This window comes from Rhinolophus ferrumequinum, chromosome 25 (genome assembly GCF_004115265.2).
Source record: "Rhinolophus ferrumequinum isolate MPI-CBG mRhiFer1 chromosome 25, mRhiFer1_v1.p, whole genome shotgun sequence".
NCBI classification, from domain to species: Eukaryota; Metazoa; Chordata; class Mammalia; order Chiroptera; family Rhinolophidae; genus Rhinolophus; species Rhinolophus ferrumequinum.
The window spans coordinates 34,651,929-34,679,479 of NC_046308.1; the positions used below are offsets into that span (position 1 = coordinate 34,651,929).

The 27,551-nt window shown below is 42.4% G+C and overlaps 2 protein-coding genes across 3 annotated transcripts in view; one reads left to right on the top strand and one right to left on the bottom strand.

Annotated features, from left to right (window-relative positions):
* Window positions 1-13,824, top strand: part of JAM3 (junctional adhesion molecule 3) — a 69,574-nt gene extending 55,750 nt beyond the window's left edge. The window contains exons 2-9 of the mRNA XM_033097181.1: window positions 2,323-2,388; window positions 2,897-3,010; window positions 7,206-7,358; window positions 7,829-8,031; window positions 8,886-8,985; window positions 10,542-10,671; window positions 10,765-10,819; window positions 11,152-13,824. Coding sequence (XP_032953072.1) covers window positions 2,323-2,388; window positions 2,897-3,010; window positions 7,206-7,358; window positions 7,829-8,031; window positions 8,886-8,985; window positions 10,542-10,671; window positions 10,765-10,819; window positions 11,152-11,187 — 857 coding nt within the window. The 3' untranslated portion in view covers window positions 11,188-13,824. The remainder of the gene's footprint in view (window positions 1-2,322; window positions 2,389-2,896; window positions 3,011-7,205; window positions 7,359-7,828; window positions 8,032-8,885; window positions 8,986-10,541; window positions 10,672-10,764; window positions 10,820-11,151) is intronic.
* A 772-nt stretch (window positions 13,825-14,596) lies between these two features.
* Window positions 14,597-27,551, bottom strand: part of NCAPD3 (non-SMC condensin II complex subunit D3) — a 61,534-nt gene continuing 48,579 nt past the window's right edge. Inside the window, exons 26-36 of one of the 2 annotated variants that reach the window (XM_033097174.1) lie at window positions 27,170-27,307; window positions 26,757-26,890; window positions 26,328-26,527; window positions 23,988-24,098; window positions 21,918-22,085; window positions 21,088-21,254; window positions 20,701-20,840; window positions 19,694-19,771; window positions 15,661-15,735; window positions 15,521-15,581; window positions 14,597-15,435 (exon numbers count right to left, since the gene is read on the bottom strand). In XM_033097174.1, coding sequence (XP_032953065.1) covers window positions 15,327-15,435; window positions 15,521-15,581; window positions 15,661-15,735; window positions 19,694-19,771; window positions 20,701-20,840; window positions 21,088-21,254; window positions 21,918-22,085; window positions 23,988-24,098; window positions 26,328-26,527; window positions 26,757-26,890; window positions 27,170-27,307 — 1,381 coding nt within the window. In that variant the 3' untranslated portion in view covers window positions 14,597-15,326. The remainder of the gene's footprint in view (window positions 15,436-15,520; window positions 15,582-15,660; window positions 15,736-19,693; window positions 19,772-20,700; window positions 20,841-21,087; window positions 21,255-21,917; window positions 22,086-23,987; window positions 24,099-26,327; window positions 26,528-26,756; window positions 26,891-27,169; window positions 27,308-27,551) is intronic. The other variant, XM_033097176.1, reaches the window with a different exon arrangement.

The window sequence follows — 27,551 nt, forward strand, 5'->3', positions numbered from 1 at the left end:
ACTTTAGTGTTATCTTTTTTGTCCTTTAGTTCATCTGTTACCAACTCTAGTGTTTCCACCATTTTGATGAGTCAGCTTCTCTCTTTTTATACTCCAACTCTTCCTCTGGTGACTATATAAACTCTAATTCTTTCTCTAATTTCTCTTAGCTTCATACTTCTTAAAAGAAAGAATCAGATAGGGTTGTGTAGTCATTATTCAGTTGGGCAAAGTTCTCATGAGTTACTTCAAGGCCCCTTTGATGGCTTTGGGTCTAAAGCTGATCACTGTTATGGTCATTTGTAACCTCAGCTTCGGTATCTCATCATCGAAATTACAGTGATCGTACTTTATATGTCTGTGGTCACTTTCCTCAGAAGGAAGCTGTGTGGACTTGGTAGATTTTCAGAGCATCATACGAGGTCAGATAATTAAGTTTGCGACTCATCCTAGAAAAGGTGCTGCATACCTCATTGCTGAATGTCACTATGGTCACCTTTGAAGTACTCCCCTTGGGAAGTTATGCACCGATACCAATGCCTAGTCAATTCAAAGCAGTTTTGGAACGCTTTTTCTGGAATGGCCATCAGAGCTGTCGTTGTATTACCTTGATGTCCTGAATGTCATCAAAATGTCTTCCTTTCAATATTTCCTTTATCTTTGGGGAACGAAAGAAGTCATTGGGGGCCACATCAAGTGAGTAGGGAGAGTGTCCCAATAGTTATTTGTTTACTGGCTAAAAACTCCCTCAGAGACAGTGCATATGAGCTGGTGCATTGTCGTGATGCAAGAGCCATGAATTGTTGGCGAAAAGTTCAGGTCGTCTAACTTTTTCATGAAGTCTTTTCAGCACTTCCAAATAGTAAACTTAGTTAACTGTTTGTCCAGTTTGTACAAATTTATAATGAATAATCCCTCTGATATCAAAAAAGGTTAGCAACATCTTTGCAGCAAGCTTGCTAGCTTAATTGTCAAACAGCATATATTACTTACTCTCTATTAAGTAATCACAGGGAGCTTACAGATTGAAGGTGAAATAGAAAGTGCTACAAATGCATGGGATTTCTGGCCTCCAAAAGGAATAGCCCACTGTTAACCAAAACAAAATCACATTATCTTCACTTGTCCTAGTTCTACAATCTTTTGTAGCAGTGAGTGGTTTAGAAACTAATAGGAACTCAGGTACATTATGCTCTGATTTTCATCCCTTTTATTAGATTCTTTAAGCCTTTTGCTACAGTTAAATCTTAACTAAATAAAAAAGAGGATCCAAATGTATTTTGGAATGTATACATGTAGCTGAACCATTAAATGCAATTAAAAAAGGAAAAAAATGGATTGTTGTGACCTACAGTCCATGTAATGTACAAGGAGCTTAAAGTATCAGTCTTTCTGCACATTTTCTTTACCTGGTGTAGTCAGCTAAGATCCACAGACCTTTTTAACGGTTTTATGTGTGCAGGCCTTCTTTGGGGATGGCATATTTTCCTAGGGGCCAAGTAGCTGAAGAATGACATTTTGTAGGTGATCAATGTACCGACTTGATTTTTGTCTCCAAGAAAATCGGTTAAGACATTTTAAGACCATGATAAACTGGTTTCTAATGTTTGTTGAAATGCAGAGTCACATGTTAGTTGTGAAAGGGAGTACCATGCAAATAACATATCTTGATTTCATCAATAGCTTCATTCAACTTAGCTTTATGAAAATCACCGTGTTACTATATTTCTCATTTTACTGAAGGCTGGCGAACACTTCTTAATGGATGGGAGTCACTGGGTTAGATACGTGGCTAATATAGGAGACTGTCTTTTGGTTGATAATTACTGTACCCAGAGAGTGTTGACGCTATCCTCAAGGGGGAAAGTGCCAGGACAAGAATTTGGACCATATCAAATCCACCATGAGTGCCTTTGCGGGATGTGAAGCCTAGAGGAGAGGGGAGAGGCAGGAGGGAGGGCTGACAAGAATAAGACTCCTGGGGGTCTGGATGATAGATGCTAAAAGGATTAATAATTCTAAGCAAGAAGGAAATTCTTAGTGGAAAAGTCTTTAAAGCTCTAGGTGGCTTTACTCTTGGACTAAGATGGAAAGTGGATTCTCAAAATTTGTCTCTTCTTGGTTCCTTCCAGTAAAGGTCAGGCTGAAAGAGAAATCAGGCTGAAAGAGAAAGCAGTTAACTTGCTGTATCTAAGAGACTTTGTTTTGGAATATAACATGTTTCCATCCTTTGTGGTTAGTGATTGTAGCCTACGTAAGAGGGAAAAATCTGACCTCAGTCCGAGGGTTCTTTGCTGTCTTATGGTCACATTTCTCTGATTTTACCTTTCTTTTTTCCTTCAGACTGCTTGATAGGGGCTGTGAATCTCAAATCCAGCAACCGAATCCCAGTGGTACAGGAATTTGAAAGTAAGTACAAGGGAGACTGTGTATTAGGAGAATGGGCACCATCTCATGGACATTCAGTGGTCTTGCAGCCAACTCAGCACAAACATATGCATACACACAGTGCCAAAGAGATGTTCTGGTGGGTAGCTACTCAACAGCGCATCTGATGTAGGAGTGTGTCTGTGAAGCATCACTTCTGCAGGCCAGCCGGGAACGCTGCAGGTTTTTTATTGGCTCAGATCTGATTCCTGCCCTGGCTCAACATAACAAAGAAACTTCTTACATACAAGTGGAATGTTAAGAGGAATGTGTACTCTGTTTAGTAAAAGTCCTTGCTGATCATCTTTATTCCTTTTCTTTCTAAAATTCATCTTTTCTCAGTCTCTTGCAGCCTGGAAACAGGTAGGTTTTTCATCTGCATGAAAGACCGCTCCAAAACTAGAGATAGCTTGCAGGGTCTGGGTATGCGGATGAACTAAAATTGTTCCACTTTCACTAAGAGTTCCTTTTTTCTCCCTTTGCTCATTAGGTGTGGAGCTGTCTTGTATCATTACGGATTCGCAGACAAGTGACCCCAGGATTGAATGGAAGAAAATTCAAGATGCTCAAACCACATATGTGTTTTTTGACAACAAAATACAGGGTATGATCCTGTCGTCTTCTCCTTTGTACACAAGGCCCAGGCGTACACTTGTGGCCAGAGACTTTCCTCTGACTGGTCCTGTGTCTGTAGACAGGGCTGTTTTTTTGGTTTGTTTTGTTTTACTTATGGAAAATTCAGACATGGAAAGGTAATGAGAACAGCCTATTGAACCTCCCAGTACCTGTTACCCAGCTTCAACAAATATCAGTTCATTAGTTAGGACTTTATTCTCTCTGCAACCCATCTTTATGAGGTATCAGAGCGAACATTTTTCTAGGTCATCTTATGATCCACGACATTAGTGACATAAGTTGAATTAATCAGAAGGATCACGTGGAGCAGCAAGAAGACGACAGGTATTGATGGGCATTGACTGGGTGCAAACATACCGCCTGGAGAGAGCACTTGCTAGACCAGTTAGCAGGATATTATCCCCATGCTGGAACAGAGGTAAGCTTAGGGTACTCTCGGGTTACGTGAAGTAGGGGCAGGAAAGATGGTCCTGGAAGGCTTCCCATGAGTGACATCTAGGGAGAGATGTGAAGAAAGGCCAGGTAGCCAGGCAAGATGGGAAGGCGTAGGGTGAAAATGCTGTTAGGCAAGAAAGAATGTTATGTATACAGATGTAGAAGCAAAAGGTAGCTTGGCTTCTTAGAGAAGCTGCAAGTGTTCCACCATAGCTGGGGCTCAGAGAGGACGGGGGAGGGAGAAGGAACTCCAGATGAAGCTGGTGAGGTATGCCAGGGCCAGCTAGAAGCAGCGAATGCCACATGAGAATGGACAGTGTCTTGAGGGTCCACTGAAAGATTTTAAGAGGGAAGTGATGTGATTACACTTAGGCTATAGAATGACCGAATTGGCTGCTTTGTAGAGAAGAGATTGGAAGGGGGCAAGACGTGGAGCAGGAGCACCGCTTCAGAATTCTTTTGTAGAATCCAGGAGGGAGCTGCTGGGGGCCTGAGCTAAAGTCGAGGCAGCGTAGAGAAAGATTAAGGAGGAGGAATTGCTAGGAGTTGGCTGTGATACGGGAGGGAGAGGAAGGAATTCCAGATGACATGAAGTGGGACATGACCTTCATTCTGACAGGAGGGAAGGAGTAAACATGAGGTACAAACGCAGGTCAGTTGTAAATGGGTGGCTTCAGAGTTCTCAGAGAAGTTGACAGCTTAGGTTTCAGAGACAGGAAAGAGATTTTGTGGAAACAACCTAAGCTCGTTATCTTTCTGCTTTGGATCGTCAGTATTATCCGGAGTCACAGGCTCTTTTTTTTTTACAACATATTTTATTTATTTATTTATTTAATTTATTTATTTTTATTAGTTTCAGGTGTACAAAACAATGTAATAGACATTTACCATTTGTATCCCTCACACACTGATAACCCCCCTACCCCGCCTACCCCTCTGACATCGCACACAGCTATTACATTTCCACTGTCTCCATTCCTAATGCTGTACTTTACTTCTTGTAACTAAATCTATATCTATATCTATATCTATATCTATATCTATATCTATATCTATATCTATATCTATATTTATCTATCTATCTATCTATCTATCTATCTATCTATCTATCTATAAAATTGTAGTTGACATTCATTATTGGCTCTTAAAAATACTTTTGTTTTCCCACTAGTATCTTCCCCCACCTCTTATTTATTTATTTATTTATTTATTTATTTATTTATTCATTCATTTATTTATTTATTTATTTATTTATTTATTTTAACTTTTATTTATTTAAGTGTGTTTTTCCAGGACCCATCAGCTCCAAGTCAAGTAGTTGTTTCAATCTAGTTGTGGAGGGCACAGCTCACAGTGGCCCATGTGGGGATCGAACTGGCAACCTTGTTGTTAACAGCACTGTGCTCTAACCAACTGAGCTAAACGGCCACCCCCCACCTCTTATTTTTGAAGAGATAGAAATATTATTCTCAGAAAACAAATCCGTTTTCCTCTGTGAACTTGGACTGCTCCTGATAAACTCTGTACATGCAGATTGATCATCAGAGAAACCAAATGGGAATTTCTTCAAAGAACTTTCTGTTTCTGGGAATCAAACACCTCACTCTTAGTTGGAGGGACGGGGAGAGTCTTTACCACATGAAATGTAGGGACTGGAGGAAAACTTGAATCTACTTGGTCTTTTCTCCTTCCTTAACACGGGACTATACCAAAAGCACCCTGACAGACTTTTATTTTCCGTTTTCTTACGTGGTATAAATTCTAATCCTCTACTAATGACCACTGGATAACAAACCTTCCCCTTAGAAAATGTCTGAACATGTTCATCTTCTATCATAAGCATTTTGCTGTTTTATTATATTAAGCTAAATCCTTCTTACACTTGTCACTAAATAGCAGAGTTGGTAATAATTAGTTTCTACCTTTTTGTGTCATTTTTCCTAACTCATTCCCTTATTTGTCGTTCTTCAGGTTCTTCATGCTTCTTTGAAAGTTACTGTGTAAAAATTTTAAAAACTGAGATTCAATTCATACAACGTAAAACTCACTATTTTAAAGTGAGTTTACTGTGCTCGCTTCGGCAGCACATATACTAAAGTGAGTTTACTATCAAATTCCAAAACATTGTCATCGGCCCCCGAAAGAAACCCCATACCCTCTAGCAGTCACTCCCCGTCTCCTCTACCTCCACCCCCCGTCTAGCACTAATCTACTTTGTCTCTTTGGAGTTGACTGTTCTGGACACTTCATATAAATGGAATTATACAACGTGTGGTCCTTTGTGACTGACATCTTTCACTTAGTGTATTGCTTTCAAGGTCATCCATGTTGTAGCATGTGTCTACTTCAGTTTTTAAAAATATGGATGAATAATAATACTCCATTATGGATATGAAACTTTTTAATCCATTCATCAGTTGATGTATATCTGGGTTATTTCCACTCTTTGGCTGTTATCAATAATGCTCCTATGAACATTTACGTACAGGTTTCTGTGTGAATGTACGTTTTCATTTCTTGGGGACAAATGACCAAGAGTACAATTGCTAGCTAGGTAATAGGGTAGTTGCATGTATAGTTTTTTTAAGAAACTGCCAAACTGTTTTCCAAAGTGGCTGCACCATTTTTCATTCCTTCGTAATGTATTTCCCCACATTCTGACTAATACTTGTGATTGTCCATCTTTTTTATTCTGGCCATACTCGTGGATGTGAAGTAGTGTCTCTCTGTGGTTTTGATTTGTATTTCCCTGATGCCGGAAGATGTTGAACATCTCATGTGCTTATTGGCCATTTGTAAATCCTCTTGAGAGAAATGTCTATTCAAATCCCGTGTCCATTTTTAATTAGGTTATTTGTCTAGTTATTGTTGAGTTGCAAATTCTTTATATAGAGGCATACCTCGTTTTGTTTTGCTTTGTCTTATTGCGCTTTATAGATGTTGCATGTTTTTACAAATTGAAGGCTAGACTTTCCACCATGAAAATAGCATTACTTGCTTTTTTGTGTTACTTGCTTTCTTGTGGTGGTCTAGAACTGAATATGCAATATTCTTGAGGTATGCCTGTATTCTGGATACTAGTCCTTTGTTAGATATATGATTTACAAATATTTTCTCCCATTCAGTGGATTGTGTTTTCACTTGCTTATGTCCTTTGAAGCACAAAAGTTTTATTATTTTTTTATGAAAGTCCGCTGAAGGTCAATGTAACTTTTTGTGTGTGAGTGCTTGTTCCTTTGGTGTCATATCTAAGAAATCGTTGCCTAATCCAAGGTCTGACAATTTATGCCTATGTTTTTTCCTAAGAGTTTCATAGTTTTAGCTCTTATAGTAAGGTCTTTGTTGTATATGGTGTGAGATAGTATTCCACCTTCATTCTTTTACATGTGGATATCCTGTAGTACCAGCACTGTTTGTGGAATGCTGGTGGTTTATTTAATGTCATTTGTTTGATTTTCTCTTTTTGTGGGGGAATCCTTGCTGGGAATGATGTAAACTAAATGAGGTCCATGCTTTAAAAACAGACATATAGTGACTCCTCTTACACATCAGGTACTATTTTGGTGCTTGGTATCCTCAGAGAGTTCACCTCTGTTATAAAGGAACAGAAACAGTAGCCTGTCTGCAGTCATCTTATTGAGACATCAAATGCTGGCCCCAGAAACCACCTTCTTTGGGGGGCAAAGGTACCTTTAAAGCATCTTTTACCTGTGTCTTCTTTTCTGTAGGAGACTTGGCAGGTCGTGCAGAACTATTGGGGAAAACTTCCCTAAAGATCTGGAACGTGACCCGGAAAGACTCAGCCCGTTATCGCTGTGAGGTGGTTGCCCGAAACGATCGCAAGGCCATTGATGAGATTGTCATTGACCTAACCGTGCAAGGTAGGAACTCATGTGAAGTTAAAACACGTACCTCTTGTAGGCATTGTGAATCTTTCTATAGAATAAAAAAATATCAACTCTTATTTTCTTTGCTTCTAGAGTTACATCCCTGAGGGCATCACACCACTTAGGGAGGGAGAACTTTGAGACCTGAGACTGCTTGAGTTGGGTGGAAGGTGAGAAGGGAAGTGGAGCTTCTGCCACTTCCCTCCACCAGCTGTAGGAGGTGCTCCTCGGGGAGGTGGAGGCCTTAGAAGCATTCTGTGGGACTATACTGGGGGTGGGGGGTGAGCTACCGGCACTGATTTCGGCGGCAGATCATACACAGCCTGCAGGCGTGACCATGGGGATGGCAGTGGTGCAGAATCCTTCGGCTGGCTTTCTTGTTTGGGGAGCAGATTTCCTGCGGGCTTCAATAAGAATAGAGCCCGGTTGTTGATTGTAAGCATCTACCTGTATCTCTCCTGCAGTGAAGCCAGTACCTCCCGTGTGCAGAGTACCAAAGGCTGTGCCTGTGGGCAAGTCGGCAACACTGCACTGCCAGGAGAAGGAGGGCTACCCACTGCCTCACTACAGCTGGTACCGCAATGACGTGCTGCTGCCCACAGATTCCAGAGCCAACCCCCGATTTCGAAATTCCTCTTTTCTCTTAAACTCTAAAACAGGCACTCTGGTAAGGTCTCTTCTGAGAGGTAGGGATGGAAACGTCTTTGTTGGGACAAGGGAAACCTATTGTGGAAAGAGCTGTTATTAGGAGAGACAATGAAATGTTCTACAACGGGAGCTAAAAATCTATGTCAGAGGTTCTACAGGAAAAGGGTCCTGCTTGGAATAACTGACTGAAAAACTCATGAGACAATCAGGGAAATTTGACCACTGGCTGGATATTTGATATTAAGGAATTGTTCATTGCTTTAACATGATAATGGTATTGTAGTTATGATTTTAAAATGCATAGCTTCTAGGGTTACATACTGAAGTATTTGTGGATAAAATACGTCTGGAATTTGCTTCTAAATAACCCAGGAGTCTTGGTGGAAAGAGGTGGGGAAAAAATGAAACCAGATAGGTCATGCATGTGGACTGACTGCCCTGGCAGTATATCACAGCAGGCTTTCCTTATCTGTCATCTAACCACCTACATGGAGTAACGACCCAGCTCACTGTAGGATCCTCTATTTGTATTGCCAAAGTGTTGCTGGAGGAACAGTCATTATCAGGGTCCCTTTTCCTGAATAAAAGTTAAGCTCAGCATCTTATACTGGGTGTTGCTGGGCTTTGATATCTCCATATACCAAAGGGGATCTGTTCAGAAGCAGTTAGGCAAGAGTGTCAGGAAAGAATATCAGGAAAGAACCTGAACAGTGACCCCAAAGCTGAAGGGAAACCAAAAGCAGACGAGCAGACATCTTACTGTGTGTGTGGACTTTAGCAGGTTGGCAGGCGGGGGCCACCTCTTCTCCCCGACCCCGTAGAGGTCTGCCCTGTTGATTGGTCTCCTTGTTTCCTTGTTATTTCCTGAACCAGGTTTTCAGCGCTGTTCAGAAGGAGGACTCTGGGCAGTATTACTGCATCGCTTCTAACGACGCAGGTTCAGCCAGGTGTGAGGAGCAGGCGATGGAAGTCTGTGAGTTCCTTTTTGAAAAGATTTCCTCTGAAGACTGGCAAGTGAATAAAACATGTTAAATTTAGTATTAGACCATCAGTTTAGACAACTGTTCTGCTTCCTTCTGGGGATGACTGGATTCACCAAAATCCATGTGGGTACATTGAAAGGAAAGATGAGAAAGTTCTGAGTAACAGCTAAATGACGAATAAGTGGTCCTTGCAATATGCTATCTCCTCAAAAATAGACTTTCTAGAGCCTTCTGATGTTGGAAACATGGCTAACCTTGTAACTTTTAACTGAGTTTAATAAGCTTTATTTCTTTGTAATTTATAAAAACATAAGATTGTGTAAAGGTCTTCAGACATTTATCCAGGTATAACCATTTTGCAGTAAGCTGAAACACAAAGTTTTAGCCCCAGTAATTTAAACCTGTTCTGGGATGATGCTGTCTGTTGGGTAGTGGTTTTAAAGGGGAGATGTCAAGCCAGGATGGGGGTGGATGGGGTATGTCAGAAACACTTGGGGAACTCTTTGAGCTCCTCCCTCTTCCCTCTGTGCACCTTCCCCATAGAGCAGTGTTTCCCTAATATGACTGATCAGAAGAATCATTTGGGACCACTGTTTCACATTCAGATTCCAGGGCCCCACCCCACAAATATGTAATCAATCTCTAGGGGGCCGTCAGGAAATTTTTTGCGTAAAACAGCATTCTAAAGATTCATCTCATCTGTCATTTGGGAAACTCGGCTTTAGAGTAGGAGGAAGATTTCCAGGCTATGAATCTCTAGGGATCTTTGAATCTCTTGAGAATTGAGATTTTAAAATTAAAATTTCAAGTTGCCTTTTAAACGTACACTCACATTTGAGAACCACTATAGTAGGGTAAGGGAGAATTTTAACAACTTCGAAGTTAGTTGGATTTTATTGCTATATCCCCTACACATTTTCCATTGCATTTTTGCTTGCATGAAAGAAACAGTCCCCAGTGCCCTCACACCGAAGGTGACTGAGTACCTTTCCCCGTATACAGGAATGAGAAAAGGAAATCGGGTTTCTGCCAAGAGGGTTTGTACTCATAAGCTCAAGTGGCCAGTAGAGTGAAAGGTCATGTTTCCACCTCGTATTTTCTACTACTTGAAACTAGCTCTCTTTTCCCAAATAATCCACAGCAAAGGGAAACCCTGCAAATTAGGAATTTTTCTTCTTCCTTAGGGCTCCTGGCTCCTAATTCTGTCTTTATAGTATATCCATTTCCTGTTAATAATGTTCTCAGGGATTTAGCCAGGGGATTTTTAAGCCTTTTTTTAAACAATGCTAACCCCCTTTTAATACAGTATTGAGTATAACAGCATTTGAACTGTAGAGGTCTCAGTGTTTTTTATAAGTGAGATCAGGGGTTACCGTGTCCTGTTTGTTCTAGGAGAGAAGGTTACGTGTTCTCACTTTGTTCTTCTAGCTGGAGGAGGCATGACGGGCAGAAAGGGGGAAATGGAAGGACAGACGCAGGGGCTCTGGGTCTTTTGTAAGAACAGATGGTGGGTATCATCTCCTCCCTGAAACCCCTTTTCATCCAGATGACCTGAACATCGGCGGAATTGTTGGCGGGGTTCTGGTTGTCCTTGCTGTACTGGTCCTGATAACAGTGGGCATCTGCTGTGCGTACAGACGTGGTTACTTCATCAACAATAAACAGAATGGGGAAAGGTGAGTGTGTCTTAAGTGGGAAAAGAAAAAAAAAGTGGACGTTGGCATTAATATAATCACCAGTAGTCACGGGACTACTCTCTTCTGTTTCAGTTACAAGAATCCAGGGAAGCCAGATGGAGTTAACTACATCAGGACAGATGAGGAGGTATGGAATGAGGGGACGGAGCAGACGTCACTTAGGAAACCTAGACGTCAAGGTGTTCCTAGCAGGGAAAATGACATTCCTCCTGGGAGACCAGGTGGGGCCTATAGGAAAAAAGGTTTGCCAATGATATTGCAGACCCTGAGCTCTTCAGCCCTTCACAATGACATGTATATGCCAATGGTACCTGTTAAGAATGACTGTTTAATTGGATTTGTTTTGCCAGGTTCTTCTTCAGGGAAGTGGTGCCTTTGATTTGAGCACCACTCCCCTGCCCACTGTTCCCCGTGATTGGTGGAGGATGGCCATGTTCTAACTTTGTGTTGGCCTTGCAGGGCGACTTCAGACACAAATCCTCATTTGTGATCTGAAATCTGACAGTGTGGCTGAGAACACATGCAATACCTCTACTGGAAACTTCTATCGAGAGCAGCCTGGAGCAAAGTGCACTTGGACAGAGCTAGACACCTGTGCAAAAGCTTTTTGTTTTGGCCAAAGTTGACTGCTACTTCTTACTTTTTTAACAAGCCACATAAATAAATGAATTTTCCTCAAGATGGGCACATTCATCACAAGAGAAAGAAACAGTGGGTTCCCGGAGGTGGATTCCGGTCTCGGACCTGGCTCCCACCTGAGTGTTGGCGGGATTTGGAAGCTCTTGCTCACAGACTATGCTGGACACTGTGGGCACTGTGGCCCTGGGAAGCCCTTTGATTTGCCACTCGCTGTCCTCAGCCAGGGTGAGCCCCACGCAAGGGGTGACGAGGCAGCTGTGTCACACCCGCAGCGGAGGGCTGGGAAATGTGAATCCCAGCATGAGACCCTGCAGCTGCAAAGTTTGAATCACTGACTGCAGAACAGAGGCTTTTCATACAACGACCTTGTCTCACTCACAGTGGCCCCCAGACAGCCCTGCACCTTTTCTTCTTAAAGGCGTTCAGTCAGTGTTGTCGTATCCATCTTAGAGAATCTTTCTAGATCAGCATTTTATAAAAACAGCCAAAATCCAAAACGTCAATTGCTTGTTGGAAGAAGGAGCCTTCTTTCTTACCTGGAGGAACCCTGCTTGTCCATGGAGGGTTTCAGTATTTAAGGAAAACCTCCAGCTTAGGCTAAATCCGAAATGGTACTAAATAACATTCTGCTTTTCTATGGGTGTTTATTTTATAAAATTTTACATTCTAAATTTTTGCTAAAGATGTATTTTGATTATTGAAAATTTCTATTTAAACTGTAAATATGTTGTCATACAATGTTAATCTATTTTTTACAAAAAAATTCAACTTTAGGTGTTCCAAGCTACTTGTGCTAAATTTGAAAATGTCAATAACTAGGAGTATCTTATCCCAAGGAATCCTATCAAGGAGGCTTACTGGAACAGTCTTTTTTCCACATTTTTAGCATTTTTCACAAGAGAACTTACACCCTTTATATATCAGACCATTGTTACTTAAGAAATCTTTAAAAATTCCAGTTGAGTAATGTCAAAATCTGTTTGCATCACTCCAAAAGAAACATAAGCTCTTAGATCAGCTTTGAACTACCTCTTCCTCAGATTACTAAAACTACCTATGCCCAAAGACCACCCAGAAGCTTAGACATGTGTGTGCCAACCATGTTAGTCAACTCCCGGGGTTGAGTCATATGCCCGTCGGACTAGGTACTAGCGACTAACTTCTAAGGCTAGCCAGCAAGTCCCTTTCCACCTTTAATGCTCTGTGGCTTTGTGCCGTTAGCTTTAACATGTTCACGTGCCACAGGCACTTGGCTCAGCCCAGGACAGTTGTAAGGCGAGCACTTCGGGAAAGGTGGGTCTTCTCCATGTGGTGCCCGAGACACAGCTCTTACTGGTTGCAGATGGCTCCTGAAACAAAGCAGCTACTGCTGTCGGGTTTTACGGTTCCTTTTACTTATTTGTATAGTTCATAAGACTGGCCAGGCCTGAAGGCAGGTTTGAAATAAAATCTGTCAACCGTGATATTTTTTAAAGGAAATGAATTCCACTCTTCCTCTTTGGCATGGAGAAAGCAATGAGGCACCGCAGGTTCTCACTTCCCAATAAACCGTATGTGGCGGCAGCCCGGCCACCCTTTTGGAGACTAGCAGGGAGTGCAGCCGGGACGAAAGCCTGATGGTGAGAGGAAGGTGCTGAATTAAAGGCAGTGTTCTCATTTTGATTTTAGAGTTTTTATCTATCCAAGACATGGCTCACTTTGTGGGGGATGTTAGAAACATCATTCAAAAGCCTTTGTTCTTCAAGAGCAGATGTTCTTAGCCTCAGATGCGTTGCTGTGTTAACTCATGATGTGAAGCAGTTTGAAGCAGAGCTTCTCAGAGGAATGCCTCCGATTCCATTGTGTGCTTAGAGGATGATTTTTATGTAGAACGTAGTCATCTTGGGATTAAACTTTCAGTGTCTTACTTTTTGTATGCTTTGAGGTTTTTTTTAATTGAGGAGACTTATGTTGACATTTCTTTTTAAAGTTAGGTGAAACACTTTGCCATGGGCTACTTGGCAGAGGCAGTTGACAGCTCTTCCTAATTGCTTAATGATACCTATCTTTGCATTTGTGTCTTGAATGCTTCGAATCAGACTGTCCTTCCATCTTCACCTCCTCTTGGTAGAAAAGGATGGCTTCCCTCTTCTCTAATTGTTGGGGATTAACTCTAGCCTCCATCTTGGTTGTCGCAGTGATATGGTGGCCTTATGCCTCCTTCTTATGCCCTAAGACCTCCTACCCTAGTGCCATGTGAACCGGGTCTGACAGAGGGGTCAGAAGTGAAATGTGGAGTCTGGGAAGTAGTTGCCTTTACTGTAAAAATGTAGACAGAAAAGGAACATTCGTGTTTTTTCAGACATGAATGTGACTAAAGACTCACGGCCTCTACAAGGCCGTTGCGGCCTTTGGTGTGGCTGTTGCTGTACATAGATCTTATAGACTTGTACTAACATACCTGTAAGTTGTATTTGTTAAACCTCTATAAAAGCTTCAAAAAAAAAATCAACTTTGCCTCATTTTCTTTATTTGCTCTCACGTTGGGTTTACCTCTTCTTCCTAGCATTTTATTAGGTAAATACAATTAAAGCAACCTAGTACCAGATTTAAAGAGATTGCCATCACTGTCTACATGAATTGGAGATAAGTGTTTACTCAGCAGCAGCTGTGATGCCCTCCACCAATGATGTGTCCACACGTCACAGTTCACATATGGGAGAGCTGTGGGGTGGATCAGTGACATTCCACTCCTCCAGCCAACTACCATGTTTATATTAAAAACACAGACACAGTAAGCCTATACTTTTACTTCTGTATGACAGTTTGCATGGTTTCAGCTCATCTTCCTTTGATCCTTGCCCTACTTCAGCATATAAATGGTTTCTACATCTCCTGCTTGACATCAGGACCATCTCTGCCCTCACTCTGTCTTTGGCTGAGCCAATGCCTGGAAATCAGACTCCGTCAGGCCCTGCTTCCATCACTTCAGTGGGCTCTAGAACAAGCACATGCCAGGGTAGGGAGAGATGGCCACACTCCTCTCAACCCAGTGGCCCCCCAGGAAAAGGCCCAGCTGAATCTCTTTCTGGTCATTCTTGGACAAAGCACAGACATACATGTTTGAGAGTTACCTAATGGTGCCGCCAAAGGAGACTAAAGTCAACCTCTCCACCCACCCCCATTGTGGGAACTGTCCTTAGCAGACAATCAACACAAATCACACAAATTGGTGTTAGTATCACCTGGGATAAGGGACATGAAGCAGGTTTTCATAAACAGGACTGTATTTATACACTAAGAGGGACATCTGTTGTTAGGAGGTGGACAGCTGTCTGGGGACAAAGACAGTGGGACAGACAAATTGAACCTTAAAGACAAACCGAGTCATTTTTTTAACGAACAGGAAAGACTTGGTTTTATTATTCTTGAACACTTTATGTAAATTAAAATGACTACCAATAAAAGCCCTGTTCCAAAAACAGAAAAATTCTATTGACTACTAGAGGGCTGCATTTATGCTTAACCTTTATTATTCCATTTTAGAAAGCCATACATCTTTTTAAAAAAATCTGCAATTCATAAATAGAAAAAATATTACAATTGAAATCTTGTCATTGGATAATGCGAAATTATCTACTATAAGGAACTGATATCAGCTAACAGAGGCTGGATTTATATAAAAGAAAGCTGATGTGTTGTGTTCCTCAAGGACCAGAATACAGCTTATCAGAATGGATGGACTTTCAAATGGAGTCAAGTTATAATAAATAGCTAAGCCCTTTCCGTATTATTTTATAATTTTTGACCACATACTTCATAAAAAGAAAAGATGGCCAGCTACACAGACGAACTACACAGAATCAGAGAGGCTGGAATCATAAGGACAAGCTCTGACAGGACATAGTGACAGCGTCCTTAGGGTTGTGAGGAAAGCCAAATGTCTGTTCTTCACATGCAGAAAAGGGTGTCCTTCCGAGCTCCTGCTTCTCGGACACTAGAGTGCGCTGTTTTATTCAGTTGGCCGTTTTCAGGGGGGTCTTTCGGAGCGACCTCCTACTAGGGGCTGGGTTGTCTTTATTTCTGGCCGGAGACTTCACATTCCACTGCTGAGGCTGTGGAGGCCTACAGAAAGAAATGAGAGAATCATTCTGGAACTAAGAAAAAAACTAACAAAAACCACCTCAAAAGCAACTCTTGGTGAACTTACGGTTTATCAGGCAATGATAAACATAAAATGTCATTTCCTTGATTCGCGGGTTCAATTTTCTCTGAAAGGGAGTCAAACAAACAAATTCAGATTTCCCAGAACTCCAGAGCAGCTAACGTATCTGATAAGAAGGGACTTGCCTTTGACTGAAAAAGGCGTCCGTGGTGTGCCTATGTAGCTGACTCCTGCTTCAAACGTCACGTCACTGATGGTCTCTGGGTCAAAGGGGGAAACAGCATGGTTAATGAAAAGCCAGTAAGAAACAAACATCAAATAAAGTAACATGAGTAAGGTGTTAATGGAGTGTCTGCTACGGTTTCATTCAGTTTCTTGTATCAGTACCAAAGTGACTGTCAAATTCAGCAGCCCACTAAGTCAGGCTTCAATGTATTTGACCTTTTTGTAGGACTTGACCGTGTTGAAGACTCAATCCTTCCTTCATGTCCGTGGTCTCCTGACTTGCTTTCTCTGGCCACTCCTCATCTTAAACTGTATGCTGGCCCACGAGCACCCAGTGCTCACTGGCTCTGGCTTCTCACCCACCCGGTGTCTTTAGTTACTGCCTATATGTCAGTGACCCCCAACTCCAGCTCAGACCTCCCTCCTACATTTCCTCCTCCACCTGAATTTTCTGAAGATGCTTCACCAACTCATTCCCTTCGCTCAACATGTTCCTTCTACATCCCTCATCAGTGATGTAGGCACCTGGATGTGCCAGGCATCATTAGCTCCTTCTCCACACCTAGTCAGTAACTGAGTCCCTCACCACTCTCTTTCTACTATCTGCATTGTCTCCTGTCTCACTGCGACAGGAGACAATGTCTCAACCTTGATCCATGGTCTCCCATTTCCAGATTTCCCCTTAGGAGGCAGGAGAGCAGAGCATGGGAACAGACTGAATAAGACTCTGGGTTTGAATTCGGGCTCTGTCTTTCTAGCTTGGGAATTATTCTAAGAACCTCAAGTTTCTTAATCTCAAAAATGGGATACAAATGTAACAACCTCAGGGAAGTTGTCAGGATCAAATGAGACCATTTATGTAAAGTCCTTAATGCAATACTTGGTACAAATTAAGTGCTGAAGAAATGTTAGCCACTGTTATAATTTATTAGCTATTATCCCTTATGTCACTTAGAAGTAAATTTGTTTAAAGATTTCGTAAGGTCACCGCCCTGCTTTAATATCCTTATGGCTCAGTGTGTAGAGAAGGACCCCAAATCCCACCTCCGTCTGAGCTGGGCAACATCCTGTGTGCAAGCTGGCTCCAGGGCCATCCAATTATCATGGTTCTCCAAGCAGGCTCTGGTCTGTCACACCAGGGTCTACACAGGCAGCTCCTTGTTTCCGGAGTGTTCTCCCTGAGCCAACTACAGCAGAGCACTCCTTCTGAGACCTGGGGGGTGACGCCTCTCCCAGTGACTTGCTCCTCCTTTGTGTCTTGTGCCTTTTTGCACAAGCAGCTAGCACACTTGTCTGAACAGAGCACAGGCTCAATGGCTGGGTGCTGGCTGTCCTGTCAAGAGCATGCCATCCTTTCTGCAAGGACACTTGGGAAGTAAGCTGCATCGTTTTTACCTTTTTCCCCTACATTGGAACCTTAGGGTACTGATTAGATCTTTCTAGTGTATGTTTTAAAGTCCACCAATGCATCTGCAGTGCTACATCTCTGAGCTCCTCAAGCTATGTTAACAGACAGAACTTCTGTTAACAGACTTCTCAGAACGGTATCCTCAGCAATGCCATCCAAATAGCTCAGTTCTGCTTATTCCCATTACTGGGAGGTCTCTTCCTGTGTTAGAGTTGAAATCCCCTTCCTTCCACACACATTCCTTTCCCTGTTTGGAAGCCTCTGCACATCCAGGTAATAAGTCTCCAACCTTCACAAACATCAAGGCAGTAGCCTGAGATCCCCTATACACTTTGTAGGTGCTTGGAATTAAAGGCAGAAGCATCTTTGCTGTCCAAGTTACAGCAGTAAGAGGGGCTTGCTAAACCCCACACAGATTTTGTTAATCTAGCTCTGAAAATTATTCATTTCCATTTAGCAAAACCACTTTGTTTAGCATTTTTCCTTTTCGTTTCGTAGAGCTGAGACCACCTTGTGACAGTCACCCCACCTCAGAGTAGTCAGTAGAATTTGTATAAACCACAGAGAAAAAAGAACGGTATTTTTAAATTATCTTAATAACTCTCCCAGAAAGGAGAGCTAATCGGAGACCCTTCTTCAAGCCTTCCTTCCTGGTTCAGAATAGGAAGAGATCCCCAGGAATTTTACATTCAAGAGCCCAGAGAAAGAACAAGTACTCCATTGATCTGGGGACAACCCGAGTCTTCCTTTCAGTGCAAAGATGGCTCCATGTGTACAAATTCAAGCAGCATTAATGCAGCATGTCAGGCTTCACTGCTGAGGAATACATGCTGCCAGGAAACCAACCGAAGACTGAAATCTGGGCCTTGTGGCGATGAGCAAAGCTAAAATGAGATCCGTCCTCCCTGTTTCTGTAGCATATGGTACCTAACTGCTAAAACAGAAGCACTTAGTGCCCCTGAGCTGGGAACACAGAACATGCAGAAAACTCTTTGTTAAACAGGTTGAGTTTTTTTATATATATTATTATGCATTACACCTGTTCAGTATACACGAACCCAAAATTACCCACTGCTTATAATGACAAAAAGCTGTCATAGTTCAGCTGTCATCTGAAGAGTTGTGTTCAGCCGTTAACCTCCCTTAAAAGGTGAACCTGGATGAAAATTACCTATAACCTGGTAAACATTCTAAGAGACCACAGCCTCACAGGTAGTCGGGACCACCAAGCAAGTAGCTAGAGCACAGTAGGTGCCCAGTGACTTTGTATTGACTGAATGCATGACTGAATGAATGGCTTGATGCTTTGCTGTTCCATTATCATAAAGAACATCTGAGCACTCTTCTCATCTTTTAGTAACGCCAGGTTAGCACTGTGAGAGGAATAAAGCTGCAGGAGGTACACAGGAGTTGGAATCAGAAGACCCGAGTTCAAGTCCCGGCTCTGACATTCAAGTAATCATTTGACAAATTTCTGTTTACACCTATCATGCTCCCAGCACTGTGGTGGGCCTGCTGGATACAGCAAGGAGGAAAGCAGTGAAAGGAACATCAAGGACAGACAATGAATTATTTAGAAGTGTACTGAGGACAGCTGAGGAGATCAGAGTGCCAGGAAGGGACCCTAATCTAATCTGAAGGGTCAGGAAGGGCTTCTTCTGAAGGGTACAGAGGTGGTCACTAGGAAGGGGGTGTTCTAGGATGAGGACACATCATGTGACAGCCCCGCATCAGGGTAGAATGAGGCTTGTGCAGGCACTGAGAGAAGACCGCCCAGGGCTGGGGTGCAGAGTAAGGGGGAAGGTGGCGTGAGACCAGGTGGAAGGGAAGCAGAGACGTGTGCAAACTACACTACAGCTTTCAGAGAAGAGAATTCCTTCACACTGTAAATTTTCTCAAAATAATGATTTTTAAGGGTTTTGAGACAATAAGAAGCTACAAAACAATGGGGATAAATATACCACACTTCTAACTCACCTCTTTTGAACTAAAAGGAAAGAATAGGACGTTAGAAAAACACATCCAATGGGAGTGAGAAGACATAGGCTCTCAGCACAGCTAGCAGTGAAATCCTTAATCTGCCACCGAATCTCAAGTCTGTTTGTTCTAGAGCTGAACTTGGTGACATACAAGGTGCAGGCACCGAGTGCTGACATCTGAGAGCTGAAAAGCAGGGCTGGATGAGCAAATCAAGTAACCTGGGGAGTCAGGCAGGAGTGGTGAAATGTCGGCTGCAGAATGGCAAGAATGGCGCTGCCTAGAGAAGTTACTGAAGGGATCTGTGCCTCAGCTTCACTGTCTGTCAAGTGAGGATACCTCCCAGGGCTGTGAGCAGTGTAACTGAGTTACACATCTAAAAGCACTTGGAAGAGTGCTGGATGCTCACCTTGTGCTCAGTTGTTGTAATCATTCCAAAACATTCAGTCTGATTGCCATAATGCCCTATGATGCTGTTGAACCTCAGGAGAGCTTTCATCCAGTAAAAAGGACTCTCTTGCAACGGGGAGTTTTACTGCAAGTCTAGCAGACACACAGTGACTGCAGGGGAGTGAGGAGAAGCCGGCTCACTCACGTGAGCTACTTACTCTCAGGAGTACTGACTGCTCGTTTAGTTACATGGTCAATGGCTCCACTGGACTCTTGCTCCAAGCTGTATGAAGATGCTAGGATAAAACGGGAAAGTTTTATCTGTCCAAAATTCCCAAAACAATATCAAAGAGCAAAACAACCAAATGAGAAAAAATATTTGCAAGATATACAATAAAGTTAATATCCCAAAGTGTTCTTAGGTTAATTCAGAAAGATACAAAAAAATGATAAACATAAAAAAGAATGTCCATTCTCACTAGGATTCAAAGAAATGGAAATTAAAACCATAACTATTTTTAGCCCATAAAGCTTAGCAAAGAAAATGGAAAATTATAAAACCAGTGTTTCTAAGTAGGAAAATGGACACCCGTGTGCCATTAGCAGGAACATGTACAGTGAATTACAGAGGGCAGTTTGATACTGTCAAAAGTTTTGAAAATATTCATGGCCTCTGAGTGACAGGAATTAATCCCAACGATTAGACACATATAAGGATGTTTATTGTGACATTTCTAAAATTGAAAAACACCTACATTTCCAAAAATAGGGTAGTAATAATGAATAAGTGATGGCAGTTCCTCAAGACACAATGCTGCACAACCATTGGGAGAAAGGTTTTGAAAGAAAAATTCATGGGAAACTTTTCACTATATATTATTAGAACTATATGTAGGGAAGCAGGTTATGAAACAGAACGCACACTAAGATCACAGTTTTATAAGTAATACCAAGCACACGTGTGTGAGGAGTACAAAGACTAGAAGAATAAACACCTCACTCCTATGGGTGAGTTTTCTATTTCACAATCTTTCCAAATTTTTTATCATAAATACGCATTGTTTAGTCCTCAATTAAGGTTATTTGTTTTAAAGATAACAATATAGAAACCATTTTAAAAGGAATGAAAAGGAGGCTTCTACTGTGTTTCAATCTGCAAATTCACTACGTCTGAGATGGAAAAACCGAGTAGTTCTGTGCTTTATGGAGCCGCCGTAAGACTTACCATGATTGTGCATTTTGCCCAGGCTTTCCGAATTTAAAGTGAAGGGCAACACTCCTATGCTCCGATTCCGACGCCTGCTATTCGACTCCACAGCTTTCTTGACAGAGTTCAGGATTGCAATGGTACTCAGGGACATGGACCTGGGAAGGAGAACATGCCAGACACGCAGAAAGCAAGAGTGAAAACACAGATGTCACTTCCCATTTTCTTTCAAATGCATCCCTCATCCACACTCATTTCAAATCTGAAAGGGAAGAGCGTAGAGTGAGGCATCGGGGAAAACCCGGTAACACTCGTATTGAAAACGCTGCATGGAGCATGGCAAAGGTGCCTCTGAGGATATGGTGACAGGGAGTCAGCCTGTGACCGACTCTGTGGGCTCCATACCTGGCTTTGGGCATTAACCTCTTCAATGGCTTAGTTTCAAGTGAAAGAGGCAAAGGAGGTGCTTGGCTAGTGCTTGATGTGGGTGATGAGGGCTGGCTCGCAGCGTGGGGCACAGCGGCATTTTCTTGACCAGCAGGAGCTGGCATTATTTCTAAACTTGGAGCAACCTGTCAGAGAAGATGAATAAAGAGTAATTACTTTGTAACACTTAAAAAAAAAAGAAAAATCTTTACATGCTATGAGGAAGTCCGTAAGTCATCCATTTTAAAGCCATGTCAGCCTGGCTGTACATGGGAAAGTAGAATTTTCTCTTCAGAACAGCACTGTTAGCAGACTACCACACAGAGATGTTGCGGTGTTAAAGAGAAAAGGGGGAAAGGAAGGTTGTCCTCATTTTTCAAGGCAGCAGATCTGTCTGGATGTCTCAGGGAAGAGAGCACACTGCCTCTGAACATGAACAACTGCTCACCTAGAAACACCCCCAAGCGATAGCATGTTCTCAAGAGAAGCATGCTGGGAAAAGGACCGCAAACAAACTAAGCCATCTAGGGAGACAGGGTTATCTACTGATCACTGCAACTGAAGATCAGATAACCCCACCGCCAGCTTGCTTTCTGGGCGTTCACACATTTCCCCCAACTAGTATTCCAATGGCTTTGCACAAGTTCAAGTGACGTGGCCTTCGGGGAAGGAAAGCCTCCGTGATTCATCTACCTGCGTGTCCCATGTAGCAAACGCAGTGGCCCACAAGTGGCAATCCTGAAGGTCTAAGTCAGACCAACCCCTGCTTCTGTGTACGTGGAGAATGGCTTGGGGAGGAGCGCATCTACCTGCGTGGCACCTGCCGCTTCCTTGTTCACCTCTGTTTGCTTCGCCAGCTCTTGTTCCTGGGCCAGCTGTTCATTGTACTTCTTCATGTCATACTCTAGTTCTGATGCCAGCTGTTTGTCAACTGCGAAGAAATCCTTGATTTCATCTCGGTAATCCTGCATCACCTCCTAAAACAGACCCAGAGGCATCCTTTAATGTTTTCTTGAATAAATAAATAAACTCTCTAACACTACTTGATAAGTAATAAGAACAGTAAGACTTATTTTGCTGAGAGCGGACTGTTTCTATTACATCGACCAAGTCAATTAACACAATGGTATTTTCCCAGGAAACACTAATTGCACTCGCCTGACCACACAAGCAGGTGAGTATGACGTGAGAAAGTAACTAAGAGTTCTGATCTCTTAGAAAGCTTCCTGTCTATCTGCCAGTTGGCAGGCAATTTCCCAGGTTCCTGATGGGAGAAGGGACATGGAATCACACAATCTTAGCCTAAAGCAGAACTTGAACAGGGCACAGAACTGCCACCAATAACTACCTCCTTTCCATTCTTAGAGGCTGGCATGGGGAGAGTGATGTATCTAGGTGGTCTGGCTTGGCTCTGGGTCACCACCAGTTCAAAGGATCTCTTAGTACTGTCACTAAGGCAGGCCCCTCAGGAATTTGAGTTGAAAGTTAGGTGGGTAGGTGACATGGCATGGTCCTGACTGAGACAGGGCCTCTGGAGCAACTTATAGGAAGCAGTGCAGTCTAAAAGTTGCTCATACTAGCTTTCTCAGAGGATTGCAGCTATGGCTCTTAATCCCATCTTTGTGTCCTCTTCTGAAGATGTGACAGAAAACCTTTTATTCTATCATGGTCAGAACATTCTCAGGTCTTAAAGAGGGCTGCTAGGGACTAAGCATCTTTGCTGAGAAAGAAACCAAGAAACCATGTCACCTAACAGTATTAGAGGACAAAACAATATATAGCAGTCCGACTATAAGGGAAGTCCCAATAAAGGAAAGGAAATCTATCAACTCTACCAGCTGCCACTAAGAAAAGGTTCCACAGGTCAAAGGAGAGGATTGCTGGAGCGTCTTTAACAGAAGGTTTCAAATGATTAAGTGCTGTTATGCAAACCAAGCAACTACTTAAGTGTGACTATCCTCTGGATTTGCGCTCAGAAACAGGAGATACACTTATTTTTCTTAAGTGTTTAAGTAGTCTACTTAGGATTTAAGCTTTTTTTTCCTTTCTGAGGTTTAAAACAGGGCAACAAAAATGTAAGAGTACCTGGAAGTTCTCATTCCCCTCCCCCCACAAGACAGTGAGCTTATCTTTCCCAACTTAACTTCCTTAGGATAAAGAGCTATTTGAAAAATTATGTTCAATATAATTCTCTTGTAGCTCTTTTTGGAAAAAAATAAAAATCCTTAGCATTTTTTGAGGAAGAAAATAGCATATTGTAAACAGAAAGGAAAGAACTGTTGCATTTATTTCTGATTGAAAGATTCTGCCACAAACTCAGAGGCCTTCTGTCTGCACTACAAGTATACATACCCTGGCTGCCTACACTGAGGCTTTTCAGGGCCTAGGACCCCACCAGTGATGGCAGCCCGGCCTCTGATAGGTATTCCCCAAGGTCTACTGCTTATACGACTTATAGATCAGAGACCGTGTTAAAGGTAAATACCCCCAAATGAAACATAATGACTAATATTCACTGTATTCCCCACCAGAATAAACTTAGGTGATGACTTTGCTCTTGACCCTGGTTGAGAAAGTCTTTAAAATTGAATCTATTAATAATTGGCAATCAAGGACACACATGCTCAGTACTTCACAAACTCAACTGTACGAAAAACGCAAGGACCAGCTTCTGTGGAACCTATGGTCAAGCTCTCTGTCTTCTCCCCAACAGTCAAAGTGCCTGTCTGGCTGGTTCGGTTCTAAAAAAGTGTAACACTGGTTTTGAGGCATTCTGAGTTCTAGTCATTCACCGAAAATTACACCATCATAATGACCAGAAGATCCTGAGTGATGAACTGCGGGAGACACCAAGCACAAAGTACAAATTCATCTTTTACCCTGAGATAGTTCATGAGCTCCCGCAAAGCTGGGCTCTTATTCTTCTCTAGCACAACCTTCAGGGAGATGATAATTGGAATAATGTTTTCTATGAAATTCCTCTTCTGAACCTGTAGTAACACAAAGGCATGTTTTAGATGCATGAAGTTCTGAAAGATGAAGTTCTGAAAGATGCATGAAGTTCTTTTGTCTAGCAGATCTAGTCATTATGTAAGTTTATTTTTGGTTTTGATTACGGTCCTGGGAATTGTATAGGACGCATCACCTTTGTCCTGGAGAATTTATAAGCATTACCTCAAAACACTAGGAAAACTCTGTAAAGTAGGACACAGATGAATACTATTCTTATTTTCTAAACAAAAAAAAGGAAGTAGAGATACATTGAATACCTTGACAAAAAGCTCCAAACTTTCACACAAACCCATAACGACCCTTGGCTACACATTCAGTCCCTCCATTCAACATCTTCTCTTTGGAATGAAAATGAGTTCAATTCTGGCTACCCAAAGAGACATTTTTAATTCCTACTGGTGAAATGACAAGAGTCAAAAATGGCTAAGCATGAAGGTATCTCTCTCTCTCTCTCTCTCTCTCTCTCCCGTGTGTAACTTTGTATATACATTTAGGAAAGTGCTATGTATTTATAGAGTCCCTGATTTGGCCAAGCTTTCATATTCTTTACCATGAATGATCACTAACCACAAATGTTTTGCGATAAATCTCTTAGAATTAAAACCAATCCATTATAGTAACACATATGCAAGATTTACCATTCTGAATCTGAAAAGTATTCTTTTTCTTCTCAGGTAAAGTCACAAGTATATTTTCCTTGCTTGTAAACCACTCATTTCTAAAAAGTCTTATCAGAGTTCTTGAATTAGGAGGGCAACAGGTAAAGAAATAAACAATTTAATAAATACAAGTCTAAGTAGATGGTACATATAGGGATAGTCTTAAAAAATGGCTTAAATGTATTCACTCAGCAAGTATCACCAAACACCTTCTCTGCACTAGACACAAAGCCAACCTCTGGGGATAAGAAAGGAAGCCAAGGATTCTTGCCTTCAAGTTACTTCTAGACCAGACTAGCAGTCTGTGTTATGATGTGTAGTATGCTGTGACAAATAGCAGGGTATTAAGGAACTCACGGAGGAGGGATACCTAGGAAGGAAGGGGTAAATAGCATAAACCAGGGAAGGCTTATTTGAAAAGATGACCCTTAGGATGTGAAGAAATTAGGTTGCAGAAAGGGGTGGACAGGGTGGAGCAGACACTGTGCACAGATCAGCAGCATGCAAAGGCAGAGGCACGAGAGACACCCCTCATCTGAGGGATGAACAGTAGTCTGGAATGGAGAGTTCTGAGAGGGGAGCAGGAAGAGAAGGGATGGGGTAGGGATGGCACGACACACACAAGAGTTCTGTATGCCTTGAAGAAGAATCAGGATTTTACTCAGAAGATGAGCGGAAGCCACCAACCTATTTATTAAAGATATTGTTAGAGGTACAACTTCTATATGATAAAATTTGCCCATGTTAAGTCAACAGTTTGATGAGTTAACACAAGTATAAACTGAGTAACCAACACCAAAATCTAAATCATCACCCACAATCCATCACCCCAAAAGTTCCCTGCTTCCCCTCTGCAGTCAATCTACCTCTCGTCTATTTTAACCAGAATAAAATGATTAAATCTGTACTTAAGAAAGATTTTTCTGGTAGCAAGGTGGTACTCAGCCTGGAACAAAAAGAAACTGGAGACAGAAAGGGTGCTGAGGAAATTGCCAGAAATGGCACAGGCTTACATGAACACAGAACCAGTAAAAATGTGAGAGAGATGGATTTGTAAGATAAGATGGACATGTGGAATGTGTTCAGTCTATTTCTTTGGGTTCAAAAGCTTTCAGGGCTCAGGTGGGAAATAAGAATGAGCAGCCCTGGCTAGGTATAAGCGCCTCGGGCCTGCCCCTAAAGTCATTCAAATCCCAATTTCCGGACTCACTGGCCAAAGGAAACCGTGTGCGGGGCACGCCAGACTCCGGACTTGGGTAGCACTGGGCTCTCTTCTTCACAATAGAAGACTGTGCAGAACAAAGCAACGAACAGGAGGAAGAAAGGATGAGTAATTCGGCTTTGACACAGAGGAAGTTTGAAATGCCTGTGACACAACTAGGCAGGCAAGTGGGACTGGTTGAGGCTCACGAGAGAAGCTGGAGCTGGAAACACACATGGAGAGTAACCAGGACCTGGGTGAGTGAAGGCCACTGTTAAGAATGAAATCGGGATCTCGGCTAGTTTTCAAGGGTGTGACCAGGCCTACTTAGAGGGCAACACACTCACATGTGAGATGAGCTTTTTCTGAGCTTCCTGCATGACTACATTTGCCAGGGCCATGTCATCTTCTTCCATAAGGAGGTCCTTATCTTGTTTCGATCTCATTGCCAAAAGTTTGATTTCCCTTGAGCTGAGGACCTCAAAGGTATCTGAGAGTAACTCACTGGCTTCCATATCCAGGGGCAGGATGCCGTCGGCGAAGCACGCTGAGTGAGAGAGAGTACAAAAGATCGGCTCTGAAAAACAGTCTGGCCCCAGAGGGGAGGTGTCCCTCATAGAGCTAGGAGGGCACATCTGGGCTGCAAGCGGTCTGCATGGGCACAGATGATGTCCAAAAAGGACCAAAAGGGGTCCCATTCGCTCAGCATCTGCTGGACTATTAGCAACACATTTCATTTTCAAATGCACATTTGATCCCAAACACAACAGGCTTACCCAAAATACTAAGGCAGATTTTGGAAGTGATATTGAATCTCTGGTCATCTGTGAAGTGCTCTAGAAGAAACTTGTAGATTTTCATTCGTTTCTCCTTGTTTGTCTTTCCCTTCAGTGAAAAGAGCCGCTTCTCTCTATGGCGAAACAGGACAATTTTACATCACATGCGCGAGGGTGAAACGGCTTTAATTTTAACAGCATTTCCCAGCATCCTAAAAGCAGTCTACCAGTGCTTGTCAAAGGCATTTTCCCCTTAGCACTCTGTTGGCACAAGTGAATTTTCTTGCATGGCCCTGCCAAGAGAAGTAACAACCCCACGAGGAATATGTGGGCTGGGGTCTGGGCCTGACCACCGTACAAAGCCGCTGACCATCTCCCACTGCTCACCCAGCTCTCCCTGGAATCTCACTGACCTCTCTGATTGGGGGAACTTGTTATACTTCTCATGCTTCTCATAATTATTGAAGTGGAAAATACACTCAATGAAGTGCTGGAAGAACATGGCAGGATTTCTCTTCAGCAACAGGTGAGCCAGGCAAAACTCCCCGAAACTGCAAAAGAAGGAGACTATTGGCTATTTGCAGACAGCCAATAAAAATAATACCAAGAACTCTGCAATGCAGAGGGACTGTGAATTAGGGTAAGGGATACTAAATCTATCCCAATAAACAGCTTCATTCACATCAAAAGCAAAATACGAGTTTGGCTCCTTTTGTCTGTCCTTGCTAAACAGCCTCCTTTATGAATCCAAGGTCAGTGTAAAGGCTTTCTCTACCCAGTTTCCTTTCAAAATTC